Source organism: Salvelinus fontinalis, chromosome 41 (assembly GCF_029448725.1).
Source record: "Salvelinus fontinalis isolate EN_2023a chromosome 41, ASM2944872v1, whole genome shotgun sequence".
NCBI lineage: Eukaryota > Metazoa > Chordata > Actinopteri > Salmoniformes > Salmonidae > Salvelinus > Salvelinus fontinalis.
Window position 1 is genome coordinate 4,523,512 of NC_074705.1, and position 19,221 is coordinate 4,542,732.

Here is a 19,221-nt window from a genome sequence, read left to right on the forward strand (position 1 = left end):
TGCCCTCCTCCCTGTCCTCCTCTCTTACCAGTCTGCCCTCCTCCCTGTCCTCCTATCCCACCAGTCTGCCCTCCTCCCTGTCCTCATCTCTTACCAGTCTGCCCTCCTCCCTGTCCTCATCTCTTACCAGTCTGTCCAGGCTGGTACCAGCTGCCGTGGTGGGTCTCTCCTCTGGGCTGTAGGGTCTGAAACGGGCGTTGAAGACATCAGAGATCCCCCTGGCTGATCTGCTGCTGCCCATCCCAGACGGCTTGGGCTGACCACACCCCTGGAACACCTGAAACACCACAGAGAGAGACCCAGTTAACTTACTGTGGAGAAGACTAACCTACTCTACAACTAACCAAGTAGGACAGAGATATACAGAGAGACCCAGTTAACTTACTGTGGAGAAGACTAACCTACTCTACAACTAACCAAGTAGGACAGAGATATACAGAGAGACACAGCCAGTTAACTTACTGTGGAGAAGACTAACCTACTTTACAACTAAACAAGTAGGACAGAGATATACAGAGAGACCCAGTTAACTTACTGTGGAGAAGACTAACCTACTTTACAACTAACCAAGTAGGACAGAGATATACAGAGAGACCCAGTTAACTTACTGTGGAGTAGACTAACCTACTTTACAACTAACCAAGTAGGACAGAGATATACAGAGAGACCCAGTTAACTTACTGTGGAGAAGACTAACCTACTCTACAACTAACCAAGTAGGACAGAGATATACAGAGAGACCCAGTTAACTTACTGTGGAGAAGACTAACCTACTTTACAACTAACCAAGTAGGACAGAGATATACAGAGAGACCCAGTTAACTTACTGTGGAGAAGACTAACCTACTTTACAACTAACCAAGTAGGACAGAGATATACAGAGAGACCCAGTTAACTTACTGTGGAGTAGACTAACCTACTTTACAACTAACCAAGTAGGACAGAGATATACAGAGAGACCCAGTTAACTTACTGTGGAGTAGACTAACCTACTCTACAACTAACCAAGTAGGACAGAGATATACAGAGAGACCCAGTTAACTTACTGTGGAGTAGACTAACCTACTCTACAACTAACCAAGTAGGACAGAGATATACAGAGAGACACAGCCAAGTAGGACAGAGATATACAGAGAGACACAGCCAGTTAACTTACTGTGGAGAAGACTAACCTACTCTACAACTAACCAAGTAGGACAGAGATATACAGAGAGACACAGCCAAGTAGGACAGGGGTACCACAGATGTGCATTAGTCATATCGAGGAGTCTTGTATTCTAAGAAGGATTAATACAATGTCAACCTCAACTCGTAAAACTTTACCCGATTTGACAATAATAGCCCAGCTTAATTCAGTAGACCTACAGCCCAGCTCCACGCAGTAGATCTACAGCCCAGCGCCATTCAGTAGACCTACAGCCCAGCACCATTCAGTAGACCTACAGCCCAGCACCATTCAGTAGACCTACAGCACCATTCAGTAGACCTACAGCCCAGCACCATTCAGTAGACCTACAGCACCATTCAGTAGACCTTCAGCCCAGCACCATTCAGTAGACCTTCAGCCCAGCACCATTCAGTAGACCTACAGCCCAGCACCATTCAGTAGACCTGCAGCCCCATTCAGTAGACCTACAGCCCAGCACCATTCAGTAGACCTGCAGCACCATTCAGTAGACCTACAGCCCAGCACCATTCAGTAGACCTGCAGTACCATTCAGTAGACCTACAGCCCAGCACCATTCAGTAGACCTACAGCCCAGCACCATTCAGTAGACCTACAGCCCAGCACCATTCAGTAGACCTACAGCCCAGCACCATTCAGTAGACCTACAGCACCATTCAGTAGACCTACAGCCCAGCACCATTCAGTAGACCTACAGCCCAGCACCATTCAGTAGACCTACAGACCAGCACCATTCAGTAGACCTACAGCACCATTCAGTAGACCTACAGCCCAGCACCATTCAGTAGACCTACAGCACCATTCAGTAGACCTACAGCCCAGCACCATTCAGTAGACCTACAGCCCAGCACCATTCAGTAGACCTACAGCCCAGCGCCATTCAGTAGACCTACAGCCCAGCGCCATTCAGTAGACCTACAGCCCAGCGCCATTCAGTAGACCTACAGCCCAGCACCATTCAGTAGACCTACAGCCCAGCACCATTCAGTAGACCTACAGCCCAGCACCATTCAGTAGACCTACAGCCCTGCACCATTCAGTAGACCTACAGACCAGCACCATTCAGTAGACCTACAGCCCAGCACCATTCAGTAGACCTACAGCCCAGCGCCATTCAGTAGACCTACAGCCCAGCGCCATTCAGTAGACCTACAGCCCAGCACCATTCAGTAGACCTACAGCCCATTCAGTAGACCTACAGCCCATTCAGTAGACCTACAGCCCAGCACCATTCAGTAGACCTACAGCCCAGCACCATTCAGTAGACCTACAGCATCATTCAGTAGACCTACAGCCCAGCACCATTCAGTAGACCTACAGCCCATTCAGTAGACCTACAGCCCAGCACCATTCAGTAGACCTACAGCCCAGCACCATTCAGTAGACCTACAGACAAGCGCCATTCAGTAGACCTACAGCCCAGCACCATTCAGTAGACCTACAGCCCAGCACCATTCAGTAGACCTACAGCCCAGCACCATTCAGTAGACCTACAGCCCAGCGCCATTCAGTAGACCTACAGCCCAGCACCATTCAGTAGACCTACAGCCCAGCACCATTCAGTAGACCTACAGCCCAGCACCATTCAGTAGACCTACAGCCCAGCACCATTCAGTAGACCTACAGCCCAGCACCATTCAGTAGACCTACAGCCCAGCACCATTCAGTACACCTACAGCCCAGCACCATTCAGTAGACCTACAGCCCAGCACCATTCAGTAGACCTACAGCCCAGCACCATTCAGTAGACCTACAGCACCATTCAGTAGACCTACAGCCCAGCACCATTCAGTAGACTTACAGCCCAGTGCCATTCAGTAGACCTACAGCCCAGCACCATTCAGTAGACCTACAGCCCAGCACCATTCAGTAGACCTACAGCCCAGCACCATTCAGTAGACCTACAGCCCAGCACCATTCAGTAGACCTACAGCCCAGCACCATTCAGTAGACCTACAGCCCAGCACCATTCAGTAGACCTACAGCCCAGCACCATTCAGTAGACCTACAGCCCAGCGCCATTCAGTAGACCTACAGCCCAGTACCATTCAGTAGACCTACAGCCCAGCACCATTCAGTAGACCTACAGCCCAGCACCATTCAGTAGACCTACAGCCCAACGCCATTCAGTAGACCTACAGCACCATTCAGTAGACCTACATTCCAGCACCATTCAGTAGACCTACAGCACCATTCAGTAGACCTACAGCCCAGCACCATTCAGTAGACCTACAGCCCAGCACCATTCAGTAGACCTACAGCCCAGCATCATTCAGTAGACCTACAGGCCAGCATCATTCAGTAGACCTACAGCCCAGCACCATTCAGTAGACCTACAGCCCAGCTCCATTCAGTAGACCTACAGCCCAGCTCCATTCAGTAGACCTACAGCCCAGCACCATTCAGTAGACCTACAGCCCAGCGCCATTCAGTAGACCTACAGCCCAGCACCATTCAGTAGACCTACAGCCAAGCGCCATTCAGTAGACCTACAGCCCAGCACCATTCAGTAGACCTACAGCCCAGCGCCATTCAGTAGACCTACAGCCCAGCACCATTCAGTAGACCTACAGCACCATTCAATAGACTTACAGCCCAGCACCATTCAGTAGACCTACAGCACCATTCAGTAGACCTACAGCCCAGCACCATTCAGTAGACCTACAGCCCAGCACCATTCAGTAGACCTACAGCCCAGCACCATTCAGTAGACCTACAGCCCAGCACCATTCAGTAGACCTACAGCCCAGCACCATTCAGTAGACCTACAGCCCAGCACCTGAAGTAACAGGGGAGGAGGAAGGAACAGGGGGGGAGGTGGGAGGAAGTAACGGGGGAGGAGGGGGGAAGGAACAGGGGGGGAGGGGGGAGGAAGGAATGGGGGAGGAAGGAACGGGGAGGAGGAACGGGGGAGGAGGGGGGAGGAAGTAACGGGGGAGGAGGGGGGAAGGAACAGGGGGGGAGGGGGGAGGAAGGAATGGGGGAGGAGGAACGGGGGAGGAGGGGGGAGGAAGGAATGGGGGAGGAAGGAACGGGGAGGAGGAACGTGGGAGGAAGGAATGGGGGAGGAAGGAACGGGGAGGAGGAACGGGGGAGGAAGGAACGGGGGAGGAGGAAGGAATGGGGGAGGAAGGAACGGGGAGGAGGAACGGGGGAGGAGGGGGGAAGGAACAGGGGGGGAGGGGAGAGGAAGGAATGGGGAGGAAGGAACGGGGAGGAGGGGGGGGAGGGGGAGGAACGGGGAGGAGGGGGGAGGAAGGGGAGGAGGAACGGGGAGGAGGGGGGAGGAGGAACGGGGAGGAGGGGGAGGAATGGGGAGGAGGGGGGAGGAAGGAACGGGGAGGAGGGGGGAGGAAGGAACGGGGAGGAGGGGGGAGGACCAGGCAGAGACATCTATCTCCTCAGAAACATGGGTCTGTTCTTGGAACAGCTGGAAGCTCCGTCATTTCCTGGTTCGTACTACACTGTCATTTGGCTGGTAGCTCCGTCATGTCCTGGTTTACACTACACTGTAATTTGTGGTTTGGCCTCGTTCAGCAGCATGGGGATTTGAAAACCATTTCCAATACGGGATTACATTTGACAGAAATGTTACGAAACCATTAGGACTTTCTGAAACTCCATCATATTGACCGTGGACATAACTCACCCTGTCTGACTTAACTAGTATCCATTCTAGACACAAGGCCAATGGACACCAGGGTGTCTGCTGTTCTGACCAGTCTGAACTTATTGAACGGAACCTTACTGATTGTAAAGAAGAGGTTCTGCTAAGGCAGATAATAATGAGTTTTAAGGTCATGTCCTGACAGGTAAAATATTTGTCCAGAATGGGCCTGATATAAATCAAGCTTCTCTTTAAACAAAACATACCTAGTACTGTCACGCCCTGACCTGAGATATGTTGTCTTTATATTTTGGTTAGGTCAGGGCGTGACTAGGGTGGATACGCTAGTTTTTGTATTGTCTAGGGGTTTTGTATTGTCTAGGGGTTTTGTATTGTCTAGGGGTTTTGTATTGTCTAGGGGTTTTGTATTGTCTAGGGGTTTTGTATTGTCTAGGGGGTTTTGTATTGTCTAGGGGTTTTGTATTGTCTAGGGGTTTTGTATTGTCTAGGGGTTTTGTATTGTCTAGGGGTTTTGTATTGTCTAGGGGTTTTGTATTGTCTAGGGGTTTTGTATTGTCTATGGGTTTTGTATTGTCTAGGGGTTTTGTATTGTCTAGGGGTTTTGTATTGTCTAGGGGTTTTGTATTGTCTAGGGGTTTTGTATTGTCTAGGGGTTTTGTATTGTCTAGGGGTTTTGTATTGTCTAGGGGTTTTGTATTGTCTAGGGGTTTTGTATTGTCTAGGGGTTTTGTATTGTCTAGGGGTTTTGTATTGTCTAGGGGTTTTGTATTGTCTAGGGGTTTTGTATTGTCTAGGGGTTTTGTATTGTCTAGGGGTTTTGTATTGTCTAGGGGGTTTTGTATTGTCTAGGGGTTTTGTATTGTCTAGGGGTTTTGTATTGTCTAGGGGTTTTGTTTTGTCTAGGGGTTTTGTATTGTCTAGGGGTTTTGTATTGTCTAGGGGGTTTTGTATTGTCTAGGGGTTTTGTATTGTCTAGGGCTTTTGTAGGTGTAGGTTTTGTATGTCTATGGTGGCCTGGTATGGTTCCCAATCAGAGGCAGATGTTTATCGTTGTCTCTGATTGGGGATCACATTTGGGTAGCCATTGTGCATATTTAGGTAGCCAAGTGGTAGCCAATTCATTTAGGTAGCCATTGTGCATATTTAGGTAGCCAAGTAGTATAGTCATTGTGCGCTTCAATGGACATTGTTAATTCTGGCTATCTATTCCGCTTTCAGAGCTGTAGTTTCTCGCGTAGAATACCTGATGAATTTACGAACGCTCAACACCCGTTGAACACGGCCAGTGTCAGCATACGACGGCGAAAAACAAAGCGCCATTAAATTGATTTCCAGCAGCACAGTTACAGTCACCAACGCTCTGGATAACATGAACACAGCCTAACCAGCTCAGCTAGGGAGAGAAAAAGGATCAGAGTGAGGTGTTCTCTCATTTGTGTCTGGAAGTAGATAGCTAATGTTAGCCAGTTAGCGTCTGGGGCTTGTTTGCCGTTGAAGGCTCGGATCAACTCTACTCCTCGGCCATAGCGTCCAGGGTGGCTCCGAGAGAAAACACTCTGAATTTACGAACGGGCAGTCTGACAATGCTCTGGATTTACCTTAGCTGAAACTGTCATGTTGATGTCTGTTGTCTTTACCTTAGCTGAAACTGTCATGCTGCTGTCTTTACCTTAGCTGAAAGGTTGTGATGCTGTTGTCTTTACCTTAGCTGAAACTGTCATGCTGCTGTCTTTACCTTAGCTGAAACTGTCATGCTGCTGTCTTTACCTTAGCTGAAACGGTCATGCTGCTGTCTTTACCTTAGCTGAAACTGTCATGCTGCTGTCTTTACCTTAGCTGAAACTGTCATGCTGTTGTCTTTACCTTAGCTGAAACTGTCATGTTGTCTTTACCTTAGCTGAAACTGTCATGTTGTCTTTACCTTAGCTGAAACTGTCATGCTGTTGTCTTTACCTTAGCTGAAACTGTCATGTTGTTGTCTTTACCTTAGCTGAAACTGTCATGTTGTCTTTACCTTAGCTGAAACTGTCATGCTGTTGTCTTTACCTTAGCTGAAACTGTCATGTTGTTGTCTTTACCTTAGCTGAAACTGTCATGTTGTTGTCTGTTGTCTTTACCTTAGCTGAAACTGTCATGCTGTTGTCTTTACCTTAGCTGAAACTGTCATGTTGTTGTCTTTACCTTAGCTGAAACTGTCATGTTGATGTCTGTTGTCTTTACCTTAGCTGAAACTGTCATGTTGATGTCTGTTGTCTTTACCTTAGCTGAAACTGTCATGTTGTTGTCTTTACCTTAGCTGAAACTGTCATGCTGCTGTCTTTACCTTAGCTGAAACTGTTATGTTGTCTTTACCTTAGCTGAAACTGTCATGTTGTCTTTACCTTAGCTGAAACTGTCATGCTGTCTTTACCTTAGCTGAAACTGCCATGTTGATGTCTGTTGTCTTTACCTTAGCTGAAACTGTCATGCTGTTGTCTTTACCTTAGCTGAAACTGTCATGTTGTTGTCTTTACCTTAGCTGAAACTGTCATGTTGTTGTCTTTACCTTAGCTGAAACTGTCATGCTGCTGTCTTTACCTTAGCTGAAACTGTCATGCTGCTGTCTTTACCTTAGCTGAAACGGTCATGCTGCTGTCTTTACCTTAGCTGAAACTGTCATGCTGCTGTCTTTACCTTAGCTGAAACTGTCATGCTGTTGTCTTTACCTTAGCTGAAACTGTCATGTTGTCTTTACCTTAGCTGAAACTGTCATGTTGTCTTTACCTTAGCTGAAACTGTCATGCTGTTGTCTTTACCTTAGCTGAAACTGTCATGTTGTTGTCTTTACCTTAGCTGAAACTGTCATGTTGTCTTTACCTTAGCTGAAACTGTCATGCTGTTGTCTTTACCTTAGCTGAAACTGTCATGTTGTTGTCTTTACCTTAGCTGAAACTGTCATGTTGTCTTTACCTTAGCTGAAACTGTCATGCTGTTGTCTTTACCTTAGCTGAAACTGTCATGTTGTTGTCTTTACCTTAGCTGAAACTGTCATGTTGATGTCTGTTGTCTTTACCTTAGCTGAAACTGTCATGTTGATGTCTGTTGTCTTTACCTTAGCTGAAACTGTCATGTTGTTGTCTTTACCTTAGCTGAAACTGTCATGCTGCTGTCTTTACCTTAGCTGAAACTGTTATGTTGTCTTTACCTTAGCTGAAACTGTCATGTTGTCTTTACCTTAGCTGAAACTGTCATGCTGTCTTTACCTTAGCTGAAACTGCCATGTTGATGTCTGTTGTCTTTACCTTAGCTGAAACTGTCATGCTGTTGTCTTTACCTTAGCTGAAACTGTCATGTTGTTGTCTTTACCTTAGCTGAAACTGTCATGTTGTCTTTACCTTAGCTGAAACTGTCATGCTGTTGTCTTTACCTTAGCTGAAACTGTCATGTTGATGTCTGTTGTCTTTACCTTAGCTGAAACTGTCATGTTGATGTCTGTTGTCTTTACCTTAGCTGAAACTGTCATGTTGATGTCTGTTGTCTTTACCTTAGCTGAAACTGTCATGTTGTTGTCTTTACCTTAGCTGAAACTGTCATGTCGTTGTCTTTACCTTAGCTGAAACTGTCATGCTGTCTTTACCTTAGCTGAAACTGTCATGTTGTTGTCTTTACCTTAGCTGAAACTGTCATGCTGTCTTTACCTTAGCTGAAACTGTCATGTTGTTGTCTTTACCTTAGCTGAAACTGTCATGTTGTCTTTACCTTAGCTGAAACTGTCATGTTGTTGTCTTTACCTTAGCTGAAACTGTCATGTTGATGTCTTTACCTTAGCTGAAACTGTCATGTTGTTGTCTTTACCTTAGCTGAAACTGTCATGCTGTTGTCTTTACCTTAGCTGAAACTGTCATGTTGTCTTTACCTTAGCTGAAACTGTCATGTTGATGTCTGTTGTCTTTACCTTAGCTGAAACTGTCATGTTGTCTTTACCTTAGCTGAAACTGTCATGCTGTTGTCTTTACCTTAGCTGAAACTGTCATGTCTGTTGTCTTTACCTTAGCTGAAACTGTCATGTTGTTGTCTTTACCTTAGCTGAAACTGTCATGTTGTCTTTACCTTAGCTGAAACTGTCATGCTGTTGTCTTTACCTTAGCTGAAACTGTCATGTTGATGTCTGTTGTCTTTACCTTAGCTGAAACTGTCATGTTGATGTCTGTTGTCTTTACCTTAGCTGAAACTGTCATGTTGTCTTTACCTTAGCTGAAACTGTCATGCTGTTGTCTTTACCTTAGCTGAAACTGTCATGTTGTTGTCTTTACCTTAGCTGAAACTGTCATGTTGTCTTTACCTTAGCTGAAACTGTCATGTTGTTGTCTGTTGTCTTCACCTTAGCTGAAACTGTCATGTTGTTGTCTGTTGTCTTTACCTTAGCTGAAACTGTCATGTTGATGTCTGTTGTCTTTACCTTAGCTGAAACTGTCATGTTGATGTCTGTTGTCTTTACCTTAGCTGAAACTGTCATGTTGATGTCTGTTGTCTTTACCTTAGCTGAAACTGTCATGTCTGTTGTCTTTACCTTAGCTGAAACTGTCATGTTGTCTTTACCTTAGCTGAAACTGTCATGTTGATGTCTGTTGTCTTTACCTTAGCTGAAACTGTCATGCTGTTGTCTTTACCTTAGCTGAAACTGTCATGTTGTCTTTACCTTAGCTGAAACTGTCATGTTGTCTTTACCTTAGCTGAAACTGTCATGCTGTTGTCTTTACCTTAGCTGAAACTGTCATGTTGTTGTCTTTACCTTAGCTGAAACGGTCATGTTGTCTTTACCTTAGCTGAAACTGTCATGTTGTCTTTACCTTAGCTGAAACTGTCATGCTGTTGTCTTTACCTTAGCTGAAACTGTCATGTTGTCTTTACCTTAGCTGAAACTGTCATGCTGTTGTCTTTACCTTAGCTGAAACTGTCATGTTGTCTTTACCTTAGCTGAAACTGTCATGTTGATGTCTGTTGTCTTTACCTTAGCTGAAACTGTCATGTTGTCTTTACCTTAGCTGAAACTGTCATGCTGCTGTCTTTACCTTAGCTGAAACGGTCATGCTGTCTTTACCTTAGCTGAAACGGTCATGCTGTTGTCTTTACCTTAGCTGAAACTGTCATGTTGTCTTTACCTTAGCTGAAACTGTCATGCTGTTGTCTTTACCTTAGCTGAAACTGTCATGTTGTCTTTACCTTAGCTGAAACTGTCATGTTGTCTTTACCTTAGCTGAAACTGTCATGTTGTCTTTACCTTAGCTGAAACTGTCATGTTGATGTCTGTTGTCTTTACCTTAGCTGAAACTGTCATGCTGTTGTCTTTACCTTAGCTGAAACTGTCATGTTGATGTCTTTACCTTAGCTGAAACGGTCATGCTGTTGTCTTTACCTTAGCTGAAACTGTCATGTTGTCTTTACCTTAGCTGAAACTGTCATGCTGTTGTCTTTACCTTAGCTGAAACGGTCATGCTGTTGTCTTTACCTTAGCTGAAACTGTCATGTTGTCTTTACCTGAGCTGAAACTGTCATGTTGTCTTTACCTTAGCTGAAACGGTCATGCTGTTGTCTTTACCTTAGCTGAAACTGTCATGTTGTCTTTACCTTAGCTGAAACGGTCATGCTGTTGTCTTTACCTTAGCTGAAACTGTCATGTTGTCTTTACCTGAGCTGAAACTGTCATGTTGTCTTTACCTTAGCTGAAACTGTCATGTTGATGTCTTTACCTTAGCTGAAACTGTCATGTTGTCTTTACCTTAGCTGAAACGGTCATGCTGTTGTCTTTACCTTAGCTGAAACTGTCATGTTGATGTCTGTTGTCTTTACCTTAGCTGAAACGGTCATGCTGCTGTCTTTACCTTAGCTGAAACTGTCATGTTGTCTTTACCTTAGCTGAAACTGTCATGTTGTCTTTACCTTAGCTGAAACTGTCATGTTGTCTTTACCTTAGCTGAAACTGTCATGTTGTCTTTACCTTAGCTGAAACTGTCATGTTGTCTTTACCTTAGCTGAAACGGTCATGCTGTTGTCTTTACCTTAGCTGAAACTGTCATGCTGCTGTCTTTACCTTAGCTGAAACTGTCATGTTGTCTTTACCTGAGCTGAAACTGTCATGTTGTTGTCTTTACCTTAGCTGAAACTGTCATGTTGTCTTTACCTTAGCTGAAACTGTCATGTTGTCTTTACCTTAGCTGAAACTGTCATGTTGTCTTTACCTTAGCTGAAACTGTCATGCTGTTGTCTTTACCTTAGCTGAAACTGTCATGCTGTTGTCTTGCATGGTCATGATGGCTTCAGAGATCTTCACATCTATGGGTTCCATGATGGCTTCGATGTTGAAGGGTCCCTCCAGCCGGTCAGCTACCAGCAACATGGCATCTGTAACAACACACACAGAGAGAGGAGACATTAGATCTGACAGCGTACACACACACACACACACACACACACACACACACACACACACACACACACACACACACACACACACACACACACACACACACACACACACACACACACAAACACACAAACACATATCTTCTCGAGGGACTTTGAACTCAGTAAGGGTATAGAGAACATCATAGAGTAATTGTTAATTCAACAGCCTCCTAATTAACACGAACAAAAAATACGAATTATGAATGACTCTTCAGTAAAACAGCTGAGAAACCAGGACCGGTATCTGTGGAACAAGGACCGGTATCTGTGGAACCAGGACCGGTATCTGTGGAAACAGGACCGGTATCTGTGGAACCAGGACCGGTATCTGTGGAACCAGGACCGGTATCTGTGGAACCAGGACCGGTATCTGTGGAACAGGACCGGTATCTGTGGAACCAGGACCGGTATCTGAGAAACCAGGACCGGTATCTGTGGAACAGGACCGGTATCTGTGGAACCAGGACCGGTATCTGTGGAACCAGGACCGGTATCTGTGAAACCAGGACCGGTATCTGTGGAACCAGGACCGGTATCTGAGAAACCAGGACCGGTATCTGAGAAACCAGGACCGGTATCTGTGGAACCAGGACCGGTATCTGTGGAACCAGGACCGGTATCTGTGGAACCAGGACCGGTATCTGTGAAGCCAGGACCGGTATCTGTGGAACCAGGGCCGGTATCTGTGGAACCAGGACCGGTATCTGAGAAACCAGGACCGGTATCTGAGAAACCAGGACCGGTATCTGTGGAACCAGGACCGGTATCTGTGGAACCAGGACCGGTATCTGTGGAACCAGGACCGGTATCTGTGGAACAGAAACTCTGTATAATTGTGATGACATGAAGATAACAAACACGCTGTTAAAAGCTGCATTTAATTTTCTCTCTGTGTTTTCCAAGAGTTCCTGATAGAGGGGAGGATATTGTTCTGTCACGTGTACTCCATCTCCGGCCTCTAGGTCATCAGGCTGTTGATTATCTTCCATCTCCGGCCTCTAGGTCATCAGGCTGTTGATTATCCTCCCTCTCCGGCCTCTAGGTCATCAGGCTGTTGATTATCCTCCGTCTCCGGCCTCTAGGTCATCAGGCTGTTGATTATCCTCCATCTCCGGCCTCTAGGTCATCAGGCTGTTGATTATCCTCCCTCTTCGGCCTCTAGGTCATCAGGCTGTTGATTATCCTCCATCTCCGGCCTCTAGGTCATCAGGCTGTTGATTATTCTCCATCTCCGGCCTCTAGGTCATCAGGCTGTTGATTATCCTCCCTCTCCGGCCTCTAGGTCATCAGGCTGTTGATTATCCTCCATCTCCGGCCTCTAGGTCATCAGGCTGTTGATTATTCTCCATCTCCGGCCTCTAGGTCATCAGGCTGTTGATTATCCTCCCTCTCCGGCCTCTAGGTCATCAAGCTGTTGATTATCCTCCATCTCCGGCCTCTAGGTCATCAGGCTGTTGATTATTCTCCATCTCCGGCCTCTAGGTCATCAGGCTGTTGATTATCCTCCATCTCCGGCCTCTAGGTCATCAGGCTGTTGATTATTCTCCATCTCCGGCCTCTAGGTCATCAGGCTGTTGATTATCCTCCCTCTCCGGCCTCTAGGTCATCAAGCTGTTGATTATCCACCCTCTCCGGCCTCTAGGTCATCAGGCTGTTGATTATCCTCCGTCTCCGGCCTCTAGGTCATCAGGCTGTTGATTATCCTCCATCTCCGGCCTCTAGGTCATCAGGCTGTTGATTATCCTCCATCTCCGGCCTCTAGGTCATCAGGCTGTTGATTATCCTCCATCTCCGGCCTCTAGGTCATCAGGCTGTTGATTATCCTCCGTCTCCGGCCTCTAGGTCATCAGGCTGTTGATTATCCTCCATCTCCGGCCTCTAGGTCATCAGACTGTTGATTATCCTCCGTCTCCGGCCTCTAGGTCATCAGGCTGTTGATTATCCTCCCTCTCCGGCCTCAAGGTCATCAGGCTGTTGATTATCCTCCCTCTCCGGCCTCTAGGTCATCAGGCTGTTGATTATCCTCCCTCTCCGGCCTCTAGGTCATGAGGCTGTTGATTATCCTCCATCTCCGGCCTCTAGGTCATCAGGCTGTTGATTATCCTCCGTCTCCTGCCTCTAGATAATCAGGCTGTTGATTATCCTCCATCTCCGGCCTCTAGGTCATCAGGCTGTTGATTATTCTCCATCTCCGGCCTCTAGGTCATCAGGCTGTTGATTATCCTCCCTCTCCGGCCTCTAGGTCATCAGGCTGTTGATTATCCTCCGTCTCCGGCCTCTAGGTCATCAGGCTGTTGATTATCCTCCGTCTCCGGCCTCTAGGTCATCAGACTGTTGATTATCCTCCGTCTCCGGCCTCTAGGTCATCAGGCTGTTGATTATCCTCCATCTCCGGCCTCTAGGTCATCAGGCTGTTGATTATTCTCCATCTCCGGCCTCTAGGTCATCAGACTGTTGATTATTCTCCATCTCCGGCCTCTAGGTCATCAGGCTGTTGATTATTCTCCATCTCCGGCCTCTAGGTCATCAGACTGTTGATTATCCTCCATCTCCGGCCTCTAGGTCATCAGGCTGTTGATTATCCTCCCTCTCCGGCCTCTAGGTCATCAGGCTGTTGATTATCCTCCGTCTCCGGCCTCTAGGTCATCAGGCTGTTGATTATCCTCCGTCTCCGGCCTCTAGGTCATTAGACTGTTGATTATCCTCCGTCTCCGGCCTCTAGGTCATCAGGCTGTTGATTATCCTCCGTCTCCGGCCTCTAGGTCATCAGGCTGTTGATTATCCTCCGTCTCCGGCCTCTAGGTCATCAGGCTGTTGATTATCCTCCGTCTCCGGCCTCTAGGTCATCAGGCTGTTGATTATCCTCCGTCTCCGGCCTCTAGGTCATCAGGCTGTTGATTATCCTCCATCTCCGGCCTCTAGGTCATCAGGCTGTTGATTATCCTCCATCTCCGGCCTCTAGGTCATCAGGCTGTTGATTATCCTCCCTCTCCGGCCTCTAGGTCATCAGGCTGTTAATTATCCTCCCTCTCCGGCCTCTAGGTCATCAGGCTGTTGATTATCCTCCCTCTCCGGCCTCTAGGTCATCAGGCTGTTGATTATCCTCCATCTCCGGCCTCTAGGTCATCAGGCTGTTGATTATCCTCCCTCTCCGGCCTCTAGGTCATTAGGCTGTTGATTATCCACCCTCTCCGGCCTCTAGGTCATCAGGCTGTTGATTATCCTCCGTCTCCGGCCTCTAGGTCATCAGGCTGTTGATTATCCTCCGTCTCCGGCCTCTAGGTCATCAGGCTGTTGATTATCCTCCATCTCCGGCCTCTAGGTCATCAGGCTGTTGATTATCCCACACACCTGTCATGACACTCACCTGGACTCCATCACCTCCTTGATTATCTTGCCTATATATCGGTCCCTCCTCTTGGTTCTTTCCTCAGGTGTTATTGACTCTGTTTTCATGGCGGTGCGTTGGATGTGTTTTGTTTTTATTGTTGTGTTTACTTATTAAAACACTCCCTGTACTTGCTTCCCGACTCCCAGCGCACTCGTTACACCGGCTCTCTTCTCCAATTCATTACATGTCTTGGTTGTAGACAGCTGCACCGGTCCATATTAATCTGGTCCTATGGGTGGAGACACCAACACATCCAGCCTAGTTTATCACCAGTCCATATTAATCTGGTCCTATGGGTGGTGGAGACACCAACACATCCAGTCTAGTTTATCACCAGTCCATATTAATCTGGTCCTATGGGTGGTGGAGACACCAACACATCCAGCCTAGTTTATCACCAGTCCATATTAATCTGGTCCTATGGGTGGTGGAGACACCAACACATCCAGTCTAGTTTATCACCAGTCCATATTAATCTGGTCCTATGGGTGGTGGAGACACCAACACATCCAGTCTAGTTTATCACCAGTCCATATTAATCTGGTCCTATGGGTGGTGAAATACACCTCTATACATGGTACTTCCTGTCAAACCATCTGTCTGAAATACACCTCTATACATGGTACTTCCTGTCAAACCATCTGTCTGAAATACCCCTCTATACATGGTACTTCCTGTCAAACTATCTGTCTGAAATACACCTCTATACATGGTACTTCCTGTCAAACCATCTGTCTGAAATACACCTCTATACATGGTACTTCCTGTCAAACCATCTGTCTGAAATACACCTCTATACATGGTACTTCCTGTCAAACCATCTGTCTGAAATACACCTCTATACATGGAACTTCCTGTCAAACCATCTGTCTGAAATACACCTCTATACATGGTACTTCCTGTCAAACCATCTGTCTGAAATACACCTCTATACATGGTACTTCCTGTCAAACCAGCTGTCTGAAATACACCTCTATACATGGTACTTCCTGTCAAACTATCTGTCTGAAATACACCAAAACTATTGGTCTGAAACCTATATTCCATACTGTAGTGAGTCTGAGGAAGTGGGGAGGACTGTAACTGTAGGAAGTTCCAAAGGGCAGGAGGACAGGAAATGTAGAGTACATCGCAGACAGGAAGCATATTACTCTGTGTGAGGTCTGGACAGGAAGCGTAGAGTACATCGCAGACAGGAAGCAGATGACTCTGTGTGAGGTCTGGACAGGAAGAGTAGAGTACATCGCAGACAGGAAGCAGATTACTCTGTGTGAGGTCTGGACAGGAAGAGTATAGTACATCGCAGACAGGAAGCAGATTACTCTGTGTGAGGTCTGGACAGGAAGAGTAGAGTACATCGCAGACAGGAAGCAGATGACTCTGTGTGAGGTCTGAACAGGAAGAGTAGAGTTCATTAAAGACAAGAAGCAGATGACTCTGTGTGAGGTCTGGATCAATACTGAAGATAGATGACTCTCTATAGTCCAGCTCTTAGTTTTGATTAAAACACTGTGTTATTAATCTGTGTTCGTATAAAACACATCGAGCTTCATATAGAACCGGTTACTGTGGAAGGGACGGAGCTATCCACCTACCGAGCTCTGAGAGAGACCAGGATGAACCGGTTACTGTGGAAGGGATGGAGCTATCTACCTACCGAGCTCTGAGAGAGGACAGGATGAACCGGTTACTGTGGAAGGGACGGAGCTATCTACCTACCGAGCTCTGAGAGAGGACAGGATGAACCGGTTACTGTGGAAGGGACGGAGCTATCCACCTACCGAGCTCTGAGAGAGACCAGGATGAACCGGTTACTGTGGAAGGGACGGAGCTATCCACCTACCGAGCTCTGAGAGAGGACAGGATGAACCGGTTACTGTGGAAGGGACGGAGCTATCTACCTACCGAGCTCTGAGAGAGGACAGGATGAACCGGTTACTGTGGAAGGGACGGAGCTATCCACCTACCGAGCTCTGAGAGAGACCAGGATGAACCGGTTACTGTGGAAGGGACGGAGCTATCCACCTACCGAGCTCTGAGAGAGACCAGGATGAACCGGTTACTGTGGAAGGGACGGAGCTATCCACCTACCGAGCTCTGAGAGAGGACAGGATGAACCGGTTACTGTGGAAGGGACGGAGCTATCCACCTACCGAGCTCTGAGAGAGACCAGGATGAACCGGTTACTGTGGAAGGGACGGAGCTATCTACCTACCGAGCTCTGAGAGAGGACAGGATGAACCGGTTACTGTGGAAGGGACGGAGCTATCTACCTACCGAGCTCTGAGAGAGGACAGGATGAACCGGTTACTGTGGAAGGGACGGAGCTATCCACCTACCGAGCTCTGAGAGAGGACAGGATGAACCGGTTACTGTGGAAGGGACGGAGCTATCTACCTACCGAGCTCTGAGAGAGGACAGGATGAACCGGTTACTGTGGAAGGGACGGAGCTATCCACCTACCGAGCTCTGAGAGAGACCAGGATGAACCGGTTACTGTGGAAGGGACGGAGCTATCCACCTACCGAGCTCTGAGAGAGACCAGGATGAACCGGTTACTGTGGAAGGGACGGAGCTATCCACCTACCGAGCTCTGAGAGAGGACAGGATGAACCGGTTACTGTGGAAGGGACGGAGCTATCCACCTACCGAGCTCTGAGAGAGACCAGGATGAACCGGTTACTGTGGAAGGGACGGAGCTATCCACCTACCGAGCTCTGAGAGAGACCAGGATGAACCGGTTACTGTGGAAGGGACGGAGCTATCCACCTACCGAGCTCTGAGAGAGACCAGGATGAACCGGTTACTGTGGAAGGGACGGAGCTATCCACCTACCGAGCTCTGAGAGAGACCAGGATGAACCGGTTACTGTGGAAGGGACGGAGCTATCCACCTACCGAGCTCTGAGAGAGACCAGGATGAACCGGTTACTGTGGAAGGGACGGAGCTATCCACCTACCGAGCTCTGAGAGAGGACAGGATGAACCGGTTACTGTGGAAGGGACGGAGCTATCCACCTACCGAGCTCTGAGAGAGACCAGGATGAACCGGTTACTGTGGAAGGGACGGAGCTATCCACCTACCGAGCTCTGAGAGAGGACAGGATGAACCGGTTACTGTGGAAGGGACGGAGCTATCTACCTACCGAGCTCTGAGAGAGGACAGGATGAACCGGTTACTGTGGAAGGGACGGAGCTATCCACCTACCGAGCTCTGAGAGAGACCAGGATGAACCGGTTACTGTGGAAGGGACGGAGCTATCCACCTACCGAGCTCTGAGAGAGACCAGGATGAACCGGTTACTGTGGAAGGGACGGAGCTATCCACCTACCGAGCTCTGAGAGAGGACAGGATGAACCGGTTACTGTGGAAGGGACGGAGCTATCCACCTACCGAGCTCTGAGAGAGGACAGGATGAACCGGTTACTGTGGAAGGGACGGAGCTATCCACCTACCGAGCTCTGAGAGAGATCAGGATGAACCGGTTACTGTGGAAGGGACGGAGCTATCCACCTACCGAGCTCTGAGAGAGACCAGGATGAACCGGTTACTGTGGAAGGGACGGAGCTATCCACCTACCGAGCTCTGAGAGAGACCAGGATGAACCGGTTACTGTGGAAGGGACGGAGCTATCCACTTACCGAGCTCTCAGAGAGACCAGGATGAACCGGTTACTGTGGAAGGGACGGAGCTATCCACCTACCGAGCTCTGAGAGAGACCAGGATGAACCGGTTACTGTGGAAGGGACGGAGCTATCCACCTACCGAGCTCTGAGAGAGGACAGGATGAACCGGTTACTGTGGAAGGGACGGAGCTATCCACCTACCGAGCTCTGAGAGAGACCAGGATGAACCGGTTACTGTGGAAGGGACGGAGCTATCTACCTACCGAGCTCTGAGAGAGGACAGGATGAACCGGTTACTGTGGAAGGGACGGAGCTATCCACCTACCGAGCTCTGAGAGAGACCAGGATGAACCGGTTACTGTGGAAGGGACGGAGCTATCCACCTACCGAGCTCTGAGAGAGACCAGGATGAACCGGTTACTGTGGAAGGGACGGAGCTATCCACCTACCGAGCTCTGAGAGAGACCAGGATGAACCGGTTACTGTGGAAGGGACAGAGCTATCTACCTACCGAGCTCTGAGAGAGACCAGGATGAACCGGTTACTGTGGAAGGGACGGAGCTATCCACCTACCGAGCTCTGAGAGAGACCAGGATGAACCGGTTACTGTGGAAGGGACGGAGCTATCCACCTACCGAGCTCTGAGAGAGACCAGGATGAACCGGTTACTGTGGAAGGGACGGAGCTATCCACCTACCGAGCTCTGAGAGAGACCAGGATGAACCGGTTACTGTGGAAGGGACGGAGCTATCCACCTACCGAGCTCTGAGAGAGACCAGGATGAACCGGTTACTGTGGAAGGGACGGAGCTATCCACCTACCGAGCTCTGAGAGAGACCAGGATGAACCGGTTACTGTGGAAGGGACGGAGCTATCCACCTACCGAGCTCTGAGAGAGACCAGGATGAACCGGTTACTGTGGAAGGGACGGAGCTATCCACCTACC

At 48.2% G+C, this 19,221-nt stretch overlaps 1 protein-coding gene across 3 annotated transcripts in view; it reads right to left on the reverse strand.

The window, feature by feature from the left end:
- The window catches only part of LOC129840260 (glypican-6-like), a 90,981-nt gene extending 79,726 nt beyond the window's left edge, over positions 1 to 11,255 (reverse strand). For 2 of the 3 annotated variants that reach the window (XR_008757181.1, XM_055907995.1), the window contains exons 1-2: positions 11,065 to 11,253; positions 128 to 277 (exon numbers count right to left, since the gene is read on the reverse strand). Coding sequence is in view for 2 of the 3 variants with exons in the window: in XM_055907995.1 (XP_055763970.1) it covers positions 128 to 277; positions 11,065 to 11,226 (312 nt within the window). In the remaining variant the exon portion in view is untranslated. Of the gene's footprint in view, positions 1 to 127; positions 278 to 11,064 lie in introns of all 3 variants that reach the window. The other variant, XM_055907996.1, reaches the window with a different exon arrangement.
- Positions 11,256 to 19,221: the final 7,966 nt, after the last annotated feature.